Source organism: Elgaria multicarinata, chromosome 3 (genome assembly GCF_023053635.1).
Source record: "Elgaria multicarinata webbii isolate HBS135686 ecotype San Diego chromosome 3, rElgMul1.1.pri, whole genome shotgun sequence".
Classification (NCBI taxonomy): Eukaryota; Metazoa; Chordata; class Lepidosauria; order Squamata; family Anguidae; genus Elgaria; species Elgaria multicarinata.
Window position 1 is genome coordinate 76,521,537 of NC_086173.1, and position 18,486 is coordinate 76,540,022.

The 18,486-nt window shown below is 40.8% G+C and overlaps 1 protein-coding gene across 1 annotated transcript in view; it reads right to left on the minus strand.

Moving 5' to 3' along the window:
* Positions 1-8,596: 8,596 nt before the first annotated feature.
* STK32A (serine/threonine kinase 32A) overlaps positions 8,597-18,486 on the minus strand; it is a 57,972-nt gene continuing 48,082 nt past the window's right edge. The window contains exons 8-11 of the mRNA XM_063123292.1: positions 13,940-14,065; positions 13,404-13,532; positions 9,866-9,930; positions 8,597-8,961 (exon numbers count right to left, since the gene is read on the minus strand). Coding sequence (XP_062979362.1) covers positions 8,868-8,961; positions 9,866-9,930; positions 13,404-13,532; positions 13,940-14,065 — 414 coding nt within the window. The 3' untranslated portion in view covers positions 8,597-8,867. The remainder of the gene's footprint in view (positions 8,962-9,865; positions 9,931-13,403; positions 13,533-13,939; positions 14,066-18,486) is intronic.

The following is an 18,486-nucleotide window of genomic DNA, read 5'->3' on the forward strand; positions in this document are numbered from 1 at the left end:
GGATTGCACTCTAGAGGCACAATTCTATGCATGTTTAGACAGAAAAAGTCCTCCAACTCCCAGCATTTCCCAGCCAGCATGGCTGGCTGGGGAATGCTGGAAGTTGTAAATCATATTTCTGTCTAAACATGCATAGAATTGAGCCCTAAATGTTATAAAGAAGAATCATAGTGTCTTTCCATTTCTCTCTTCTCAGCCGGTTGGTCTCAGAAGTGACCTCTGTGTTCTGCTTTTTCACAGCAAAAGAACAGTTCACCCTTTCTGACATTTATATAATGGGTGTTTATTGTGTGGTCTCCCAGGATTCAGATTAATCCTGTAAAAAGCAAGATGTAAAGAAATAATTTCAAATATTACACTACCATCTCCTGGTACTTATTGGGCAGATGAATAGTTTTAAGAATGCATATCCATCAAGGTAAACTTATTGAAGTGAAAATAAAATTTTCCAAATGTGCAAAGCAATGAAATATAGTTAATATAAACAGTAATAGTCTTTTTAATTTTATTGCACATAAACAGACCTATCCCCCACAGTTTGGGAATAATCAATGTCAGTTTTCAGGGTTCTGTGCTTTATCAGACTTCCCGAGAAAGTGATAGTGTCTTATTTGAAGGTTCCCCGTTTTCCTTTCTTTTGTACCTGAAAATGTGCTATTTATAGGGGGATGGTATTTTCATATTATTTCCATGTTGCCACATGGTGGTGCCAAACAACAAATAACGGACAATATAGTCTATAAGAGAGGGAAGTATTTGTAAAGCATACTGAAGATGCGTTTTTAAAAGAGTAATTTGGGAACTTTGAAATTCAGAAACCAAATACAATTGTTCTTCTCTCAGGTAGCTTGTGTGTGAAACAAGAAACATGGGGAGAGAGAGGATTCAGCTTTTTCTGCAACCTGGAGGAAGGCATGTTCCCTTTTCTGTGTTCACCACTAACTTATCAGAAGAGAAAACTATATGAAGACCCTAATATTAGCTGCCACTTACTGAGTATGCATATGGTGCAAATTATATAGAACACAAGTGCTCAGATTTATATTACAGGTTCTTTCCTTTTTAGTGTTCTCTAAAATCTATCCAAAAAGACTTAAGGAACAATTTGGCCAATATATTGTGCAGTTCTCATAACATTAGGCAGTCAACATAACAATGCTATTCGATAGCAGGGTGCACCAAGTCATCTATTTAAGAGAATGACAAGGCACCTGACTGCCCTCTGCTGTGCTAAGTGGATTATGCAGACCAAAGTCTTCAGGCCTGATAACACATTTGATGTACATTGGACCTCTTGTAATCCACAAGCATGGATTCAGCTGTTGAGTGCAATACTTTGTTCTTGTTACTGTTTACTTGGGGAAAGTAACTAGTATGCTAACTTACTAGAGACATGGTCTTCGGTCTAGTGTATACATAGAGCAGTATGAAGTGACAATGCTGGCAGAACTGACTGCCACTTTTAAGGTTGCAGGTAAGAAACATTTTTGAATGCTTCCTGTAAAAAAGCCTTGCAAATAGGTTCTAGCCAGGTCTTTTTCCTGCCTGCTGTGTGAATTTTCTCCTAACGAGGGTTTGGGGGGCTTTTTTGTTTAATAAGGGAGTATTCAGAACAGTGATGAGTCCATTTTACCACCACTGTCTGTTGCATGCACAGACCCAGCATTAAAGTGGTCCAATTGGTTTGACTCAATATGGTTAATGTTCATTATGTTAGCTCAGAGATAGCTTGAATCTCATTCTCTGAAGTAGATAATTGGTTTGTATGCAAAGGTGGTTTTGCACTACGAGGAAATGCTTCTGATCCCATAAAGCAAAGCTCCCACTTTTATTATACATCTCCAGTGCCATACGTTTATAGCTGAAGCCCAAAAGATTTAAGGCTCAGTCGTTTTAAGCAAGAGGTCTTCATAGAATCATAGAGTTGGAAGTTAAGTCCAGCACTCTGCTCAGTGCATGAATCCAGTTTAAAGCATTCTCAGTGGGTGGCTATCCAGTCTGATTGAATGCCTCCAGCGATGGAGCGCCTACCACCTGCCTAGGCAGTTGGTTCTGCTCTGACTGCTAAGAACCTTTTCAGATAATGGATTGAGAGTTTTCTAAGCAAGCCTAAAGGGCCTTGATATTGCTGAGCATTTTTGCTAAGTGCATCTGAGGCTGGAAATAATTATTGCCAAAGCCCAACTGCTGCCAGAATCTGCAGCCCTCTTGTCATCTTTGCTCTAGTAACATTTAATAATGCAAAATTCATGTCTTACGAGTTCCCCCACCTCCACAAACTGACAGCAGTTGAATTGGAAAGAAACCTCACCGTGCATAGAGCCTCATCACATATGTTGGGGAAGATGCAGTGCTGGATGGAGAGGATAGAACTTAAATTCTATCCTCTCTTTCTCTCTGCCTTGATTAGATCAAGATGAATTAAAGTCACTGATTAATATCCTTGAAGTAGCTTGTGTTCAGAACTAGGGTAAGGCCTTTGGCTTAAAGCTTCACAGAGGGCACATTTTACTGGAGTACAAAGGATAACCACATCTTTTTGGCACAGAAAGAGATGGAAAAGGGTAGAAGTTGGAGACAGATCCCGCAGTGAATTGGTACATTTTAGCTGCCTTAAGGGGTTGCTGCAGCTGTCCTCAAAATGAACCCATTCATTAACTAGGACTAAAAGTATTAATTTTTCCAATGGGCTGATACCCATGGGTAGTTTCAGAGCTACCTCTGCATAAAGAATAAATCAGGGCAAACCTGATTTATAAATCAGAGCTGCAGGAGCGCACACATATTGCAATGACATTACTGACAAAAGGTTAATTTATATATGTGTATTCTCATCCTTCAATGGCTGTAACATCCAGTAATAACTTGCACATGTACAAGAGCCATTGCAATTTGGGCACGAAAACCAGTGTTCAGATGGCCTATCATCACCTCAACCATGCTGCTCAATGGCACCCATTTTTGTGTCCACCTGCAAATCATCCTGAGATCAGGTAATGGGTATGTATGTGTGAATCGGCTCACAGAAATGCAGGGACTGGGGCAAAACCAATCTCTAATTCTTCTTAATAAAGTATAAAATATTTATCTTACTGTTCCCATTATCCAGTTGCTAACCTTGATAACTTCAACAGATTGATTGAGACATATGCTGCCTGCTGACTGATTTTGATGTACTCTTGTGTTATCAGGGATAAAAAGATGTCATCTAGTTTGAGGCATACATAAAATCGTTCTTATCTGGCTTGTTGGAGTTTTTGACAGCAGAGAAATCAAATGTGTCAACTTCTTTTGGTGTTCAGTATCACTTGAAGTGCTTGGAAATGGATCATGCTATTTTTTTTAGAGTTGTGTTACACTTGTATTAAAAACAGTAAAAGATATGTGTGAAAATGTTATCTATTCCTGAGTTTCTAATGGAATGAGACTGATAGGCAATATTGGAAGGTGTGTGCGTGGGGGTACATTTTGTTTAAAGTTTCCCTGTAGGAATCTATATTGCACTGCTACTTAAGCTGTCACATACAACCAGACACCTGCTCAGCCCACTACAAGCTGTGGGTACGCTTTAGCAAGTTTTGCGCAATCCTCAATGAAATTATTAGAAGCTGTGCAAGAGTAAAGATCATGCCCTTTTTGTGTTAACGCTCGGTTTATAAAAAATCTGTAGCCCAGTAACTGCAATAGAAATTGTCCTTTGTTAGGAAGTTGCAAGAAGTTCTGATGCTCTGGCAATAGTTAGCACTGCTATTTAATAGCATTTAGTTCCACCATAGTTGTAGGCAATGCGGTACAAAAGGTGTGTGTGTGAAAGAGACCTCTCCTGTCCATGTGATGTCAACCCACACTAGACAAATAAAGCAGACATCGGGAGATGTCAGGGCTGACCTCAGCTACCCAAAATTATTATTATTATTTATTTATATAGCACCAACAATGTACAAAATGCAGGAGATGTTCAAATGGCTCAGCAAAGATCACAGCTCTTTTTATAATACTGCTAGTCAGGTCTACTATTTATATTCTGATTCCCATTTCAAGAAGATGATCCTTCTATGACACCACCTCTTGGTTCCTACAGTAGATTTACCTGTTACCCACAAAGCTGCCGTTATACCTAAAGAAGATGCTGGGAAACCTATTTGGCTTTGGGAAAACACATTGAGAACTGCAGGCTAGCAGTGGACAGGGACATAGCCCAAAGTGGGGATGGGGACATCGTTACAGCTGGGATGCATCCCTGGCTGTGTGCCCAGACACCCCCTCCCCATTCTATCACTCCTCTCCACCCCATTTTCTGTCTTACACTTCGCTCCTTTCTCATGCACGCTACATTCTCACATTATATAATCACATTCACACATATGAACATAATATCTGACACAGAAAGGCAGCAAACTACCATTGAAGGCCAGAGTGATCTCTCTCTCCATGGGCAGTTTGCTGTCTCTGTATGCTGCAGAGTAAAAAAAAAGGGGGACTCCCTTTTTCACCCTGCAGCGTAGAAGGAACCGGGGAGGGGGGGAGAGGAACTCCACTGGCTGTATTCACTCTGTGTTGAGATGATCCCTGTATAAGAGACCAGACTTCAAAGTCAACCTTGCCCACCCACCAGGCTTTTAAAACATGGCATAACTAGGTGCATATGCATTTAAGGAATCAATACAACAAATGTGTGTGTGTGTGTGTTTTAAAGGAAAGAGTCAATGCAGTGTAAGAGTCTTATAGAAAGTTTAATAGATCATGTTTATAAAATGGAAGAGAAGAAAAATGCCCAGTATTTCTTTTGTGTAAATTAATTAAACCTGACATAATTACTAACCCATTAAGAACGTTTGAATGAACAAGCTGTCTTTTTTCATCACCCTCTTTCTATGTAAGAGACATCGATGAAGCCTAACCCTACTTGCTTATATTTGTTAAGCATGTGGGATTTAAATATGTACCATTATCGCTACACAGAAAGCTACTCAAAGCACATAGGTTTCCATTGTACTGTGATGTGCTAAACACAAGTTTATCAGTCAAATTTTTCTTGGGATAATTGTTTGAAAGTGACAAGAGATCAAAACTCTGCAGAAATCCTGCAATCCTTTAAATAAAAACAATTAGTTTATTTTACTAAGCCATCATGTACCAAAATAGTCCACAGCTCATGTCCTCTTAAATCTAACGTGTTTTCTTTTAGCATATTAATATACTGCCTTCCAACCTCTGAATCTACACACACAATCATTTTACTGTGCAATTGATGGGAGTTGTCCACTTGCTTCTGTTGCTGGAAAACACACTTTTCAACTCAGGTACATTAAATGAATGATAGGAAAATGCAATATTTAAATTGAAAAAACAGATGTGGGTAGGTTTAACCCTTTCCCCCTAGTGCTGCTTTTCCTGGTGAAAATCCTGCCTCCTTTCCAAACCTGCTATTTGTCCTGGGAAAGAAGGTGCTATGCAGCAAATCGAAAGTTTGGAGAAGTTCCATCAGGGGATGAGGTGAGGGAGTGAGAAAAGAGTTAAACTGCACAGTTAAACCCCAACCCAGGTCAGGATGCCTGTTGCTGCTATTGCTTGTTTTTTTAAAAATAAACACAAACGCGAATGCATTTAATGTATTGTTTAGTGTGAGCCTGCACTCACATTTTGGTGTTGCAGGAAAATGCAGTCTTCCCCCTAATTAGGATAGGTGCTTCATGAGTGCTGTAGGAACATCTTGGTAATGTCCAAAACAGCCTTGTTTCACAGTGTACAAGTAAGGCAGAGTAGATTCCATGAAGCCTTAAAAAATGTGGCAAATGTAACCTTTGCTCCTGTAACCATGCCCCATTTTTGTGAGTGCTTCCCTACACCTTCTAACGTATTTCTTCGATTGTAAGACACCATCGATTGTAAGACACACACTAATTTCAGTACCACCAACAGAAAAAAAAACCTAAGACACACCCGCGATTCTAAGACACACCCCATTTTTAGAGATGTTTATATGGGGGAAAAGTGTGTCTTAGAATCGAAGAAATAGGGTGTCTTGTGCCTTTCTAGGCTGGGCAACAAATTGCTTATCTCCCCAAAAGCTGCTACTCCTACTTATTACATGAGGATGGAACTGGAGTGCAGACAGTGCTAGTATAGTACTAAATTATAAATCCAATTTGGTTCTAGTAGTGGGTGTCTGGAAAGTTGGGCAAAAGCTGCTTTAAAGGGCTACATAGATGTTGAAGCTTTACAGTAGTAAAGACTGATTTCTTTGGATGGGGTTGTACACCTGCCAGGTGAGAAGTAATGCCTTGAACATTCAGCCTGGTGCAGCAGGCCAGGCAGAATGATGGCGGGCAAGATGCAGCTTGGGGACCACCAGTTGGTCCTCTTCGCTGTACAGGTTAAAGAGAGTACAATACGGTAATAACCCAGCCGCAGAGCTTATTCAGACAGCTGGTATTTATTAGTCTTACTGTGTCATGACTGAAAGAAGGATAAATTTATGGTCACCTTGACTAGATGATAAAAGTCCAGGGCTGAACTCCATAAAAAGTCATTCCTGCTGAAGCTACTGAAGAGAGACTTATGAAAGCCAGCAGAGACTACTGTACTGAATACAATGGGAAACAAGCAGGATGTTCGACGCGATCTATACAAGGCACTGCCTTTTCTTGAGTGTAATGATCACATCGGACATGGAAGTCACTATCCTGATCCCATCTGCCTTCCAAACTGTTTCAACTCTATTCCTGGAAGAATCCCACGTCGATTTTGTCCAGCTTTTAAACTGTTATTTATCAAGAAAACGTCTCGCTGTAGCCTTTCAGTCTATCTCAGAATAAAGCAGCTGGGAGCCTGAGTCATAGCCAACTACCTAGGTCTGCTTTGGTGGAAGAGAGCCAAAATGAACGTTGAAAAAAATACTGAGGATGATTTTCCGTAGGGGGCATACATAAAAGACTGATGTGTAGTGATAGCCAGCAGGCTTTAGAGAACAGCTGTCTATTTATTTAGAACTTCCAAGGCAGCAATTTTACTTCCATTTTAAACATCCGGGGGTGGGTGTTGGGGAGATGGTTTCCAAACCTTTCCTCCACTACAGGTGTTTCTCTGAGCATGCAGATAAACTACATATTCCAGAAGCAAATATCAATGAAGCCAACTGTTAAGTGAATGCAACTTTTTGTGCCTGGAAGGTGTCTAGTGAACCTGTGAATGTTATGGCCTAATGCAAAGTCAGGATTGCTTTCTGGCTTATTCCAATGGCCAATGAGTCTATCCATGTCCTGCACCAATAGGGTAATTAAAATTTTAAAGATGATGGACACAATCCAGCCAACTTTCAACTCTTCCTTTGAAATCAATGGGATTTGAAAATACTAGATTGTGTCTGCTGTGTGCTGAGTTTTGTGGGGTTTGGGGATTTTTTTACGTTTTATATGTAATGCACTTGAAAATGAAATGGCGCCAGAGGACAATTGGCCACAGAATGGTGGAATAATCACATAACCCATTTTGACTCAAATTGCAAATAACTTTGGAAAGGATTCAAAAGCTATTGGGCTTGATTTTCACATCCACTGTGACAGTATTCAGTCTTTCAACTACCTATATTTTAGCCTGAGAAGAAAGGAACATGGGGAGAAGGAGGAAGCATGACAGAGCTGAAATTAAACGAATTTTCAATGCATTTCTTTCCCTTAAAGTACTATTCTCAGTACTGTCAAAAAGTGAAGCTTTATGTAATTGTAATGGCGTGATATTATCTCTCCCTACCCTATACCTCAAACTTTTGGCAGCTTCTAGCAGGTAGTATTCTGATTAGATACTACATCAATTTAAAATCTAAGGTTACAAAGCTATATTGTAAAATCTAAGGTTACAAAGCTATATTGTCACACTTACTATGGAGCTTATCACACTGATCTTAGGGGCCATAAAGCAGCTAACATGTTCCTTTACCAAATGACTAGAATAACTTACACTCTGGTTATTCCTGATAGATGCAAACTTTTTTTAAAAATAATAATAATAAAGTTTTAAAGATTCCTACCCACACCACTCTGCAATGATAGCAGTTGCCCGTTGTACCTGCTGGTGAGTTCTGTCTATACCCAGATTCTAATGTAAGATCTCAGTGAGTTATATCTTGGTTTGTAGTTGCCACCAATTCACTTTCTGATTCCTAGAGCAGCTCTAGAGTCACACACTCAGATCCCCTGGTTTGCAGTTACACTGGATTAAGCCTAGAAAGCTGGTTTTGATATATTGTCAGGAGTGGAAAAACCCACAGCAAAGAATATCACTTCTCCTCTGTGTATTTTGAGCTGGTGTACTGAATATAAACATTAGATCAGAGTAGTTATTGGAAAAAGTTGATTTTGACGTTGGACTCCATTTGCATTGCATTTGTGCAACTGTAGTTCAGGCCAGTCTCTTTGAATCATCTATAAAAATATGCGGCCACCCCACCTGGCAAGCACTTGCTCAAGAACTTTTATGCTTTCCCATAGGCAGTTGACTGAATCCAGTAATCAGTAACCCCAACATCCTGCCAACAAAAATACTACAAAAAGAATATACGAACTTAACCTTCACACACTTGTCCCTTTTGGGGGGAAAATACCATATTCTTTATGGTCAAGTGCTTTTCTTAAAGATCAGAAAAGGCATAAAACTAAGAATCTGTGCCTTATGTACGGTTGCAAGAGGTTAGGCCCTAACTCCTTATGGTGGAAGGAGACACTCAGCTTCTAGTTTGGAGGCCCCATAGCAAGGTACCTGCCTTTTCTTGATAGCAGTGTGCAATGTTACTTGTCAAGCCCCATGAAGTAGCTAAAGTAGAAGCCTCGACCTTCAACAGCAGAACCTGAGCAGTAGCTAAACTGATTTCAAATATTATTATTCTGGTCATCTTCTTCCTGGTTCTCTTTGGTTTGTACCAGCATCAAATTCTCTTGCATTTCATTATGCTCTTGCCTCATCCTAAAATACAGAGAATAAAAAACAAAAATCAAGAGCAATGGCAGCATTTGAAGAGCCTGCTTACTTACCATCCACATTATAATACTATTTTCTATTACATAGTGTACATCTAAAATCAGTCCCTCTCATTTCATTAATGGAGTAGCATCTTTACCAGTATTTAAACTGACTATTGGGAAGGCCACATGCTACCCATTTCAAGAACATCCCACTTATAAACCACTCTAATCACCAATGTTTTAGGCCCACCTACTAACCGGCAGAGGTGCAGCCCAGAACACGCAGGGTGTGAATGTGTGTGTGTGAACCTCAGTATAATGTGCAGCTAAAATGCCACTAGGAGAGGATGCCTTTCACTTCAATACTGCCAAGGTATTATTGGAGCACTCTGCCCTTTACGGCAGATATAATATGTGAAACAACACAGCTAGTTAGCTAATTAGTTACTAGGCCTGAGGAACAGGTTCACTTTTGCTAAGGTGTCACATCAGCAGAAATCGCCTGCTCTTTAGACATTTGCTCCTATTACTGCCCAAGCTGAGAACTCATCCTTTTCTTTTTTCTGACTGCATTGGTATACTTTCAGCCCCAAAACAGCTACAACCCCTATGAATAGTCATCATAGACCTAAGCACATGGAAGGTCTTCACAATTTGGATTCAGTGGGATTGCCTACTTGAGTGAAACCTGGCTGGTGTTCACTTTTAAAATGCATGAGTTTGAGCAGCAGCCTAATGGAAGAGCCTTAACATTACCTAACCTCCAATGCTTTCCTATGGATTTTATGCCAAACTCACTTAATTATTTGAGGAGCACTAATCAGGTGTCCTTAAATCTAAATACTCTTAGTGACATGCAGCAGAACGCTTGCCAACATAGTCTATTTTTTTAGGTCAAAACTTACTTTTCTCTGTTGAAAATGATGAAGTCCCTTTGGATTGACTCCAGATGTTTCTGAAGTTGGCAGGTCTTCTCATTGTGGAAGAAACAGAAAAGGTTAGATGATGAGAAACCTTCATTACAACATAGGGAGGCATTAAAGCTGTCAAGATAAATGTTTCACTGGGATATAAAGAAATGCAAATAATACATTATGAGTCTTAGGGAAGAGGGAGGGATGTAATAGGAAAAGAATGAGATTGGGGGTTGGGTTGGAACCAGACCCTTCATTCCACCAGTGGAAGAACGCCATTTGTGGGACGGGACCTGCATGTCCTCGCCTCTCCCCACTGCAGCCTGCAGCCCACACACCAAATCTACTCTGGAGGATACCCCAACCCTCTGAAACAAGTTAGAGGATACACGAAGGGCTGCAGCAGGAAGGAGAGGACCCACAAGTTCTGTTCCGCCAGTAGTGTCTAACGGTGGTACAAAGGACATGAATCCAATCTACTGTGTGTTTCCCTGCTCTTAAGCATTTAATTGCCATCTTTTGTTTCTTCAGTTCCTCTCCATCTCCACTGCCCAGCCAAACGTATGCTGCTAGCTTAAAAGGAGAGAGATCCATCTTGATTGGGATACAGTCTGAAATTTACCCTTCAATTCATTGGATAAGAGTACTAATCAGAAAATCCGCGAGTGTTGTACATACCAAAGTACTATATAAAAATACAGGCTGCATATTATTATAAGCATGTTTGACATTCTGTGGATGAACCAACCAACTCGACCAACAGTTCTGACTCATTCACTGAAAGGGAGTACCAGAGCCAGCCCTACCCTAGGCTAGGCTAGGCTCAGTGACACAAAAACTCCAGTTTATCACTGCTAATCAGGAGCCAAATACAACCTGACCTTAAAAAAAGAAGCCCAGCTCAATTAATGATTTAAGAGCTGGACTGCAGAGATTGGCACTAATGTTGCAAGTGTCAAGACTGCTTTCATCCCCCTCTGGGAAGAGAAGTCCTCAGGGCCACCAGGGTCTATTTGCCTGTTCTCAGCAAGGCAGAACAGTGACAGGCGTCGTCTTTGAACAGTTTATGTGGAGCTCAGGACTGTTTAACCTCCATTGTATTGCACCAGCAGAGTCATTAGTCACCATGTGCTATATCATTACCATAGGGTCTGGATTTGTAGATAGCAGCTCAAAGATAGCAAATTTCTCCATTACAATATACATTCTGAAAGTACTTAACTCAACTGTTACTTCCTCATCTTTGTACCCTAGAGTCACCATAGTTCTCTCTCTCTGGCTTAATTTGGACTAGATGCTCCCCCCACCAAGGAATATGCCCATGGAATAGCTAGTGGACACTTCCACTTCTGGGTTTCGTTGTGAGAATGTATCTCATTAAAGAAGCATTTGTGTCCCCTGCAATGTGCCATATGAGCTCAACATCAGCTACACAAAGCTGAAAGATAAAAGAATGAACCTAGGGGAAATCTTCCGGAGGCAGGGGGGTTGCCAAATTGGACTGTTTCCCCTCATCGTTATCTGTAAGAGGTAGAGAGACAATGTGGGGGTTCACTTTCCCCAGTTCAGTCTCCCCGTCTGTATGAACATGAAGGACTCTTAAGAAATATAAAGGGTCTTGATGTGAGTTCTTGCTAATGGCATTTTTTAAAAAAACACCTGATACCAAAAAAGAGATAGCATTATTAGCTATTGGCAATTCTTCAATATTCCAAGTTTTAAGAAGTGGTTGTACATATACACACATAAATGCTATATAAATATAATGAGTTGTATCCAAGGTGTCGTTCCACTAGCACAAAGCTTCTACTTCTTGCAGAAATCCCATTTTCATCCTTGCGCAAGTGTCAAATCTATGTAAGAATATGGTAGTGTAAGGCTTATTATTAGAGATCTACTCTGCCAATTTTGCACATTTTTAAAAAATTTAAAGCTTGAATAGTGTAAGCGTGGAGAAAATTTTGAAACTGCTGAGGTAAGGCTGCCTGAGCGAGCAAGCACAAAGCATGCTGGGAGCTGTAGTTTTTGTTGGGGTGGTGACTGGAGGGAGGCTAATGAAAGTGAGAAATGAGTTTTAACATACTCACCCCAAATCTATTCGCACTGGTGGTGGTGGTGGTGAGTAATCTGCCAAGGGATGCTCAAAGAACTCTGGGAATTGTGATTTTGGAGATTTAGCCTTTCACTTGTTTTCACCTTTGCTGGTTCATTTGCAGTACATTTATTTTAAAAGTGTACAGTTCTTCCAGTCAGAATGGAAATGGGCAAACCTATCTTTATCCAATAATTCTCACACTACTAGCCTACGTGTCAACATGGGTTTTACACTAGGGGTGTGCACGGACCCCCCACTCCGCTCCGCAGGCCGATCTGAAAATTTCGGATCGGCCCGCTCCGCTCCGCCCATACTCCGCTCCTCTTCGCCGCAGAGCTCCGGCTCCAAATCGGAGCTCCGCAGTGGAGGGGAGTGGTGCCAGGTAAGGCCGGGAGAGGAGGGCGGGGGGGGGTTTACCGGGCCCTGCCGCCGTTGCCACCCGTGCGGCGACGGCGGCAGAGCCTGGTGAGGGACCAAGGGGGAGGGGGGCCTTACCTGCCTCCGTCCGCGGTCCGTCGGCTTCTTCAATTGAGCCCGCGGTTCAGTCAGGAAGTCTGGGCCGCAAGTGTGGCCTAGACTTCCTGGTTGAACCGCAGGCTCAATTGAAGAAGCCGACGGACCGCGGACGGAGGCAGGTAAGGGAGAGGAGGGGGGGTTTACCGGGCCCTGCCGCCATCGCCACATGGGCGACAGCGGCAGGGCCCGGTAAACCCCACTTACCTTTCCGGCGGAGCTCCGGATCGAGGCGAAGGATCTGCCTTCACCTCGATCCTCTTCGCCACGCTCCGCTGGCCCCCCAATCCTCTTCGCCTCCGCCTTAAGGGGAGGCGAAGCACCCCGCTCCGCTTCTAATTCGCCGGTCCAATTAGAAGCGGAGCACATCCCTAGTTTACACAAGTCCAAGGTTGATTCTGTTTGCCCAAGCTATTTCACATGCTATAGCACAGGGCATTCTTTGTGCAATGGGTGCTGAACAAGGTATTAAAAAACTTATTACAATTTCATTAGGCTAGGTATTGTGTTAGTTGTTCCACTAGTGGTTGTCCAACTGCTAGCAGAACAATGCCAACTCTTGTAATTTTCCAACCTAATGTTAGATAAAACACAGTATCAGCACTGCACAGTACAAATGCAAAAAAAATAATTCCTTGCATTGTTATCCCAATGTGCAGAGATGAGCAGCCATATGGCCAGCCAATTCTGGCTGCAATCTTCTCTTCATTTGGAGCACTGCCATTAACTTCAATGCGATTAAGCCTGAGTAAGCAGTTTGAGGATCATGGTTTCTTGTCTTTAGGGACCAATATGTCAGGAAGACATCTAACGAAGCTGGAAGGCATCCTTCAATCAGCAACAAGTCCACTGATATGTGCAAGTGTGAATTGATATTGAATGCAAGATTGGAAAAATATAATCCAGCTGTCTATGTCTCACCTCCATGGAATCATTTTTGCTGCTTTCCTTCTCCTTTTTAGCCAAGCGCTTCTTCTTCTTATGAAGTGGCTTGGACTCCAGTATCATTTCTTCAAGTTCAAAGGTTGGGTCACAGTTCAATTTCCCCTTCTAGAAAGGAGTAGAGAGAGATCATTCGAAACAGAACGAAACTTGCATGGAGAATGGTCTTACACTTTAGCCTATACCCGAAAGGTGACTCCTGCAAAGTACTCTTCCCTAAAATGAAAGCTATCAGAGAAAAAACACCCATTGACTCTTTTACACCACAGAACCCCCAAATTTCCAATTGCTAAAGACCTCTTTAGAAGATTACATTTCCTATATTTTTTTACTTCTACCTGAGCATGAAATTTCACCAATATACTTTGAAATGCTAAAACATTATAGAGAAGCTCATCATCACCTATAGTTTCTATAGAATGTAGAATTTCCAGATTTTTAATCATAATCAAATATTTAATCAGATTTTAAAAAATAATATTTAAAATCATAATTAATCATAATTAAATTCTTACAGTAGGAAGGAATCCAGGCATTATTCTCTTTTGAAGAACAGCATCCCAATTGATATCAGCCAAATAAGGAAAGTCCTGGATATCAGTCAGTTGAGAAAACCGTTCCTCTGTATTGATCTCCATTAACTAGAAATGGGAATTAAACTCACTTGTTCATATGATAAGGATCAAAACTGAGAGGAAACAAAATATATTTACTGCAAATTGGATACAAGAAGTAAGGTATTGTGCACCCAGTCCACTTAAAGATAGTCATGGGTAATCTGTGTTAAAAGAAATGAAACTTAAATCTAACTTGTTCCATTGGTTCCAATGGGTTTTAGTCACAAAAAACTTTAGCTGGATCAAAGCCCACAGAATATTGGCCTTGAATTGTAGGGGGAATATTTATTTATATATTTCTTTATTAAAATATTTGTATCCCACTCTATTATCACTGCGATCTCAGGGCGGCGTACAGATAAAATCAGAATAAAAACATAAATAATTTACACAGCTAAAAAAAGTACTAAATTGTTTATTTAAAGATATGTCTTTAAATCTCTCCTCATCCATGGGCTTATTAAGTAGCCCTAAGCAAGTTGTAATCTCTTATAGTCCTTTCCCTGAGTTGGATACAGCATCGTTGTTCTCCTGCAGCCCCCCCCCCCCCCAATTCTCCGGAAGGTCCCCCAATGGAACAATGATGCTGGATCCAAGCCATAACCTTTTCTCATGGGTTTGTTGTGAGGACAAGTGATAAACTACAAAGCACTTTACACACAAGGCATCATTAAGCATATGCTTTAAGGCTTTCAGTGAGAATAATGATGATGTATAAATATAAAAAACTAAATAATAAGCAGAAAAAGGCTATGAAGACTGTTAGAGCAGTACAACAATGGAACCAGTTACCTAGGGAGGTTGAGGGCTCTCCCACACTAGAGGCATTCAAGAGGCAGCTGGACAACCATCTGTCAGGGATGCTTTAGGATGGATTCCTGCACTGCGCAAGGGGTTGGACTCGATGGCCTTATAGGCCCCTTCCAACTCTACTATTCTATGATTCAATGAGGCCCTTTCAAGAGTAGCATAGTCTCAACAAACTTTAGCAAATGGCTTTTGACAATGAAAAATAACTCCATTTTCTACTTTCTTATTACACCTGGCTTTACAAACCAATGTAGTTAAAACTAAAGACCACTAGTTTTGTTCCACAAGTTAACCATCTTAATTCATGCTGGCCTGAAATCAGAACCACCACAGAAGAACCTTCCATCTTTTCTTTCATGCCCATACATCACACTATCCATGGCTGGCTTCAGAATCAGGTTCTCCACATTGCTATTAACTTTTCTACTGGATGCTTAGTTGGCTGAAATTGGGAAAGTATTCTCCTTTAGCAGTAAATTGTTGAGTTCTTTCTTACTCTAAGATAAGCCAAGCATCTTACAGATGCCTGTTGTGTTTGAACAAATTATCCAAAGTGTGCTATTGTGACAGATTCTGTTCTTCCTTACAATGGTATTTTGCAGAAGTAGTTTCGTTTTATGTCTACATGTCTTATCCACACAATTCAAACAAACTCCCACTGGAATCAGGTTCACTGCACTTATTTGGGAGTTTAGATACCACTGGTGCCAACCATCCATATACTTTCTAATATTTTTAATGCAGAGATTCCATATGAATCAGCAAAACTTCTCAAAATAAAGCATGACTAAAAACACATTATTTAGCTACATGTAAATCATTCAGGGAAACCAAAACCTAGAAGAGCAAAAATAATAAAGAACATGGGGAAATCCTGCTATGCATCTAAAGGTAGAGCAGTAACCAACCCGCAATCACCATCCTATTATATGGGTCTTATCAAGTATGCTTTTTGGGAGGATGTCTTCACATATGTTATTTTTAAACAGATGGGGAGGTTGTTTTTATTAATGAATCTAATCCTTGCCCAGCATCTGCATACTAAAGGTAAGACTTTTCCCCCAAATACATCAAACTTAATCAGATGCCTTGAGCACCATGTTAGAGTTAAGTGCTACAAAGACAGTGTGAGCACCATTCATTCACGATGGAATCTCTGCATTAAAGACATGTACTCAAGACACGAATGGCATGTAAATTGACTTCTAGAATAAAGGACAATGCACTCATACTCGCTACTAGGCCCTGGCCCTGATCCAGATGTAATTCAGGCTCAACTAGTCCTGTGCGATATTGGTTTCAGATGAGGATGCTCAGACCCATCTGTATCAAAAGATGCATCGAGCCAATTCAGTGGGGCCAGAGTAAGCATCGTGATGGGGACACAGATACACAACTGAATATACATCCACATCAGCTGTGTATGTGGACACCTGCTTCCATGCATTGTAGCATTGGAACGCCGGTGCTGAACTACAAGACTACAGTTATTTACTTTCCTAAACATCTGGGAGCTAGTATGGGTATTTTTGACATGTGAGGCTTATTTGGCTTTTCTTTCTTTCTTTCTTTCTTTCTTACTTACATTTATATCCCCCCCTATTCTCCAAGGAGTCCAAGGCAGCCTACATGATTACATGATCCTCCTCCTTTCTGTTTTATCCTCACAACAACCCTGTGAGGTAGGTTAGGCTGAGAGTCAGTGACTGACCCAAAACCACTCAGTGAACTTCATGGCCAAGTGTGGACTTGAACCCAGGTCTTCCTAGTCCCAGCCCAATATTCTAACCACTACACTGGCTCTCAAAATCCACCAATAATGCAAATGTAAAATTTCTGTTGGTAGAAATACTCATTAAGGGCACAATCCCTATGCATGTTTAGACAGGAAAAAGTCCTGGCATCCCCCAGCTAGCTTGGTTGGCTGGGAAAGCTGGAAGTTTCAGGACTTTTTTCTGTTTAAACATGCATAGGATTGTGCCCTTAGGTGGCAATCCTCAAGACACTTACCAGAGAAGTAAATATCTTTTAATTTACTGAGACTTACTTCTGAGTAGACATGGATAGGATTGCACTTCTAATTTCTATTTCCTTCCTTCTTCTATCCTGCATTAACATCATTCACACATTGCAGGACCATCAGCAGAGAGGCAGAAAGGTTATTTTACTACTTCACATGTGGAATGTTCCATGCCTGAATCATTTCTGACAAAATTCACTGGGGACATAAGAGCCAGGACAAAAAAAAATAAAAAATTGACAATCCCAGTTGGTCTCATCTATAATACATACAGCTGCCTAAACAAATGCAAAGGGTGTAAGGTAGATATTTAAATAATGGTGACACTGCATCATTAATTCAAGAAGGACCCAAAGGGCATGGGGTTTCCAGAATGTAATGGCAAATTATAAAAATGTAAAATGACATATAGAAACATAAAGGAAGTCTACATAAATGTCAGATAAGTGTTTATTCCAGCCAGCTCAAATCCAACTGTTTTAAACAGTGGTGTGCTTTCATATTCAGGGTACACCAACATCTGGGCAAAATAATGCTTCTCCTACCATACAGGCAGATTTTCTCAGCTGCTTTTTGTGGGGTGGAATATAGTATCCTTAGTGCTTTCACTAAACTACCACTACTTGGTCTCACACAAGTCAAATTGGATGAGGGTCCAGTGCACATATATTCATATGAGAGTCCAGTACACATATAATCGTTCTGAGACTCTAGGTATACAGGGGCTTTACCCTGTGCTGGCTCTCATGAATTAAGTGGTGACCATAAATTCAATACCAAACAGTGCAGAAAAGTTCACCTTTCCACTACAAGTCCCTTTGGGGGGAATTCTGTAATGGCACTATGTAAATCACCTCCTTCACATAACAAAACTCGCCCAACAGTTTACCATGTGGAACAGAGTCTGTGCTTATGAATCCGGCCCAAGACAAGAGACCTTCCTCAATCCTGCTTCTTGAGACCTTTCAATGGGAGATACTGAACAATGAAAATGGGGCCTCATACATGCAAAGCGTGAACGGTGTCACTGAGCTATGAACCAATCTCAGGCTCATTTTGTTAAGAACTCTTCAATGCCTAATCTACCACGTCTGCACCACTTGCTGTTACTAATATTGCTGTTAATGTGGCCTGTGTAATTGCAACTTCTATTCCAATACCAAGTGACAGTGCTACCAGTGATACCCCTTCTGGTTCCTTTTCCAGGGTTATAAAGTAATGTAATAGACTGGTGCTTTAAATTTCTATCAGCTATTGTATTGGTAGTAGCCAGCGTGTTCTTAACTTCATGGCCTATCAATCCATCGGATCCATAGTGCAAATCCATTAAATTAATTAAAACACAGAAACATGAATACAAGAACCTACATACAGCCTTCATATCAACAAATCTTTGCTCCTATATTCTCCATTGAGGAAGAATACATGAGATTATGGGAGAGAATAAACATACCTGCTAAAGGGGTGTGTGTGAGTGTGTATATATCCAGCTCCTGTCTAAAATTATGCATATGTATTTTCCAACTGCTGCCTAAAATTACTACTTTTAACAATGAAATCCTATGCCCGTTTTCTCAGAAGTCCCTTTGACTTCAATAGGGTTTAGTTAATCTCA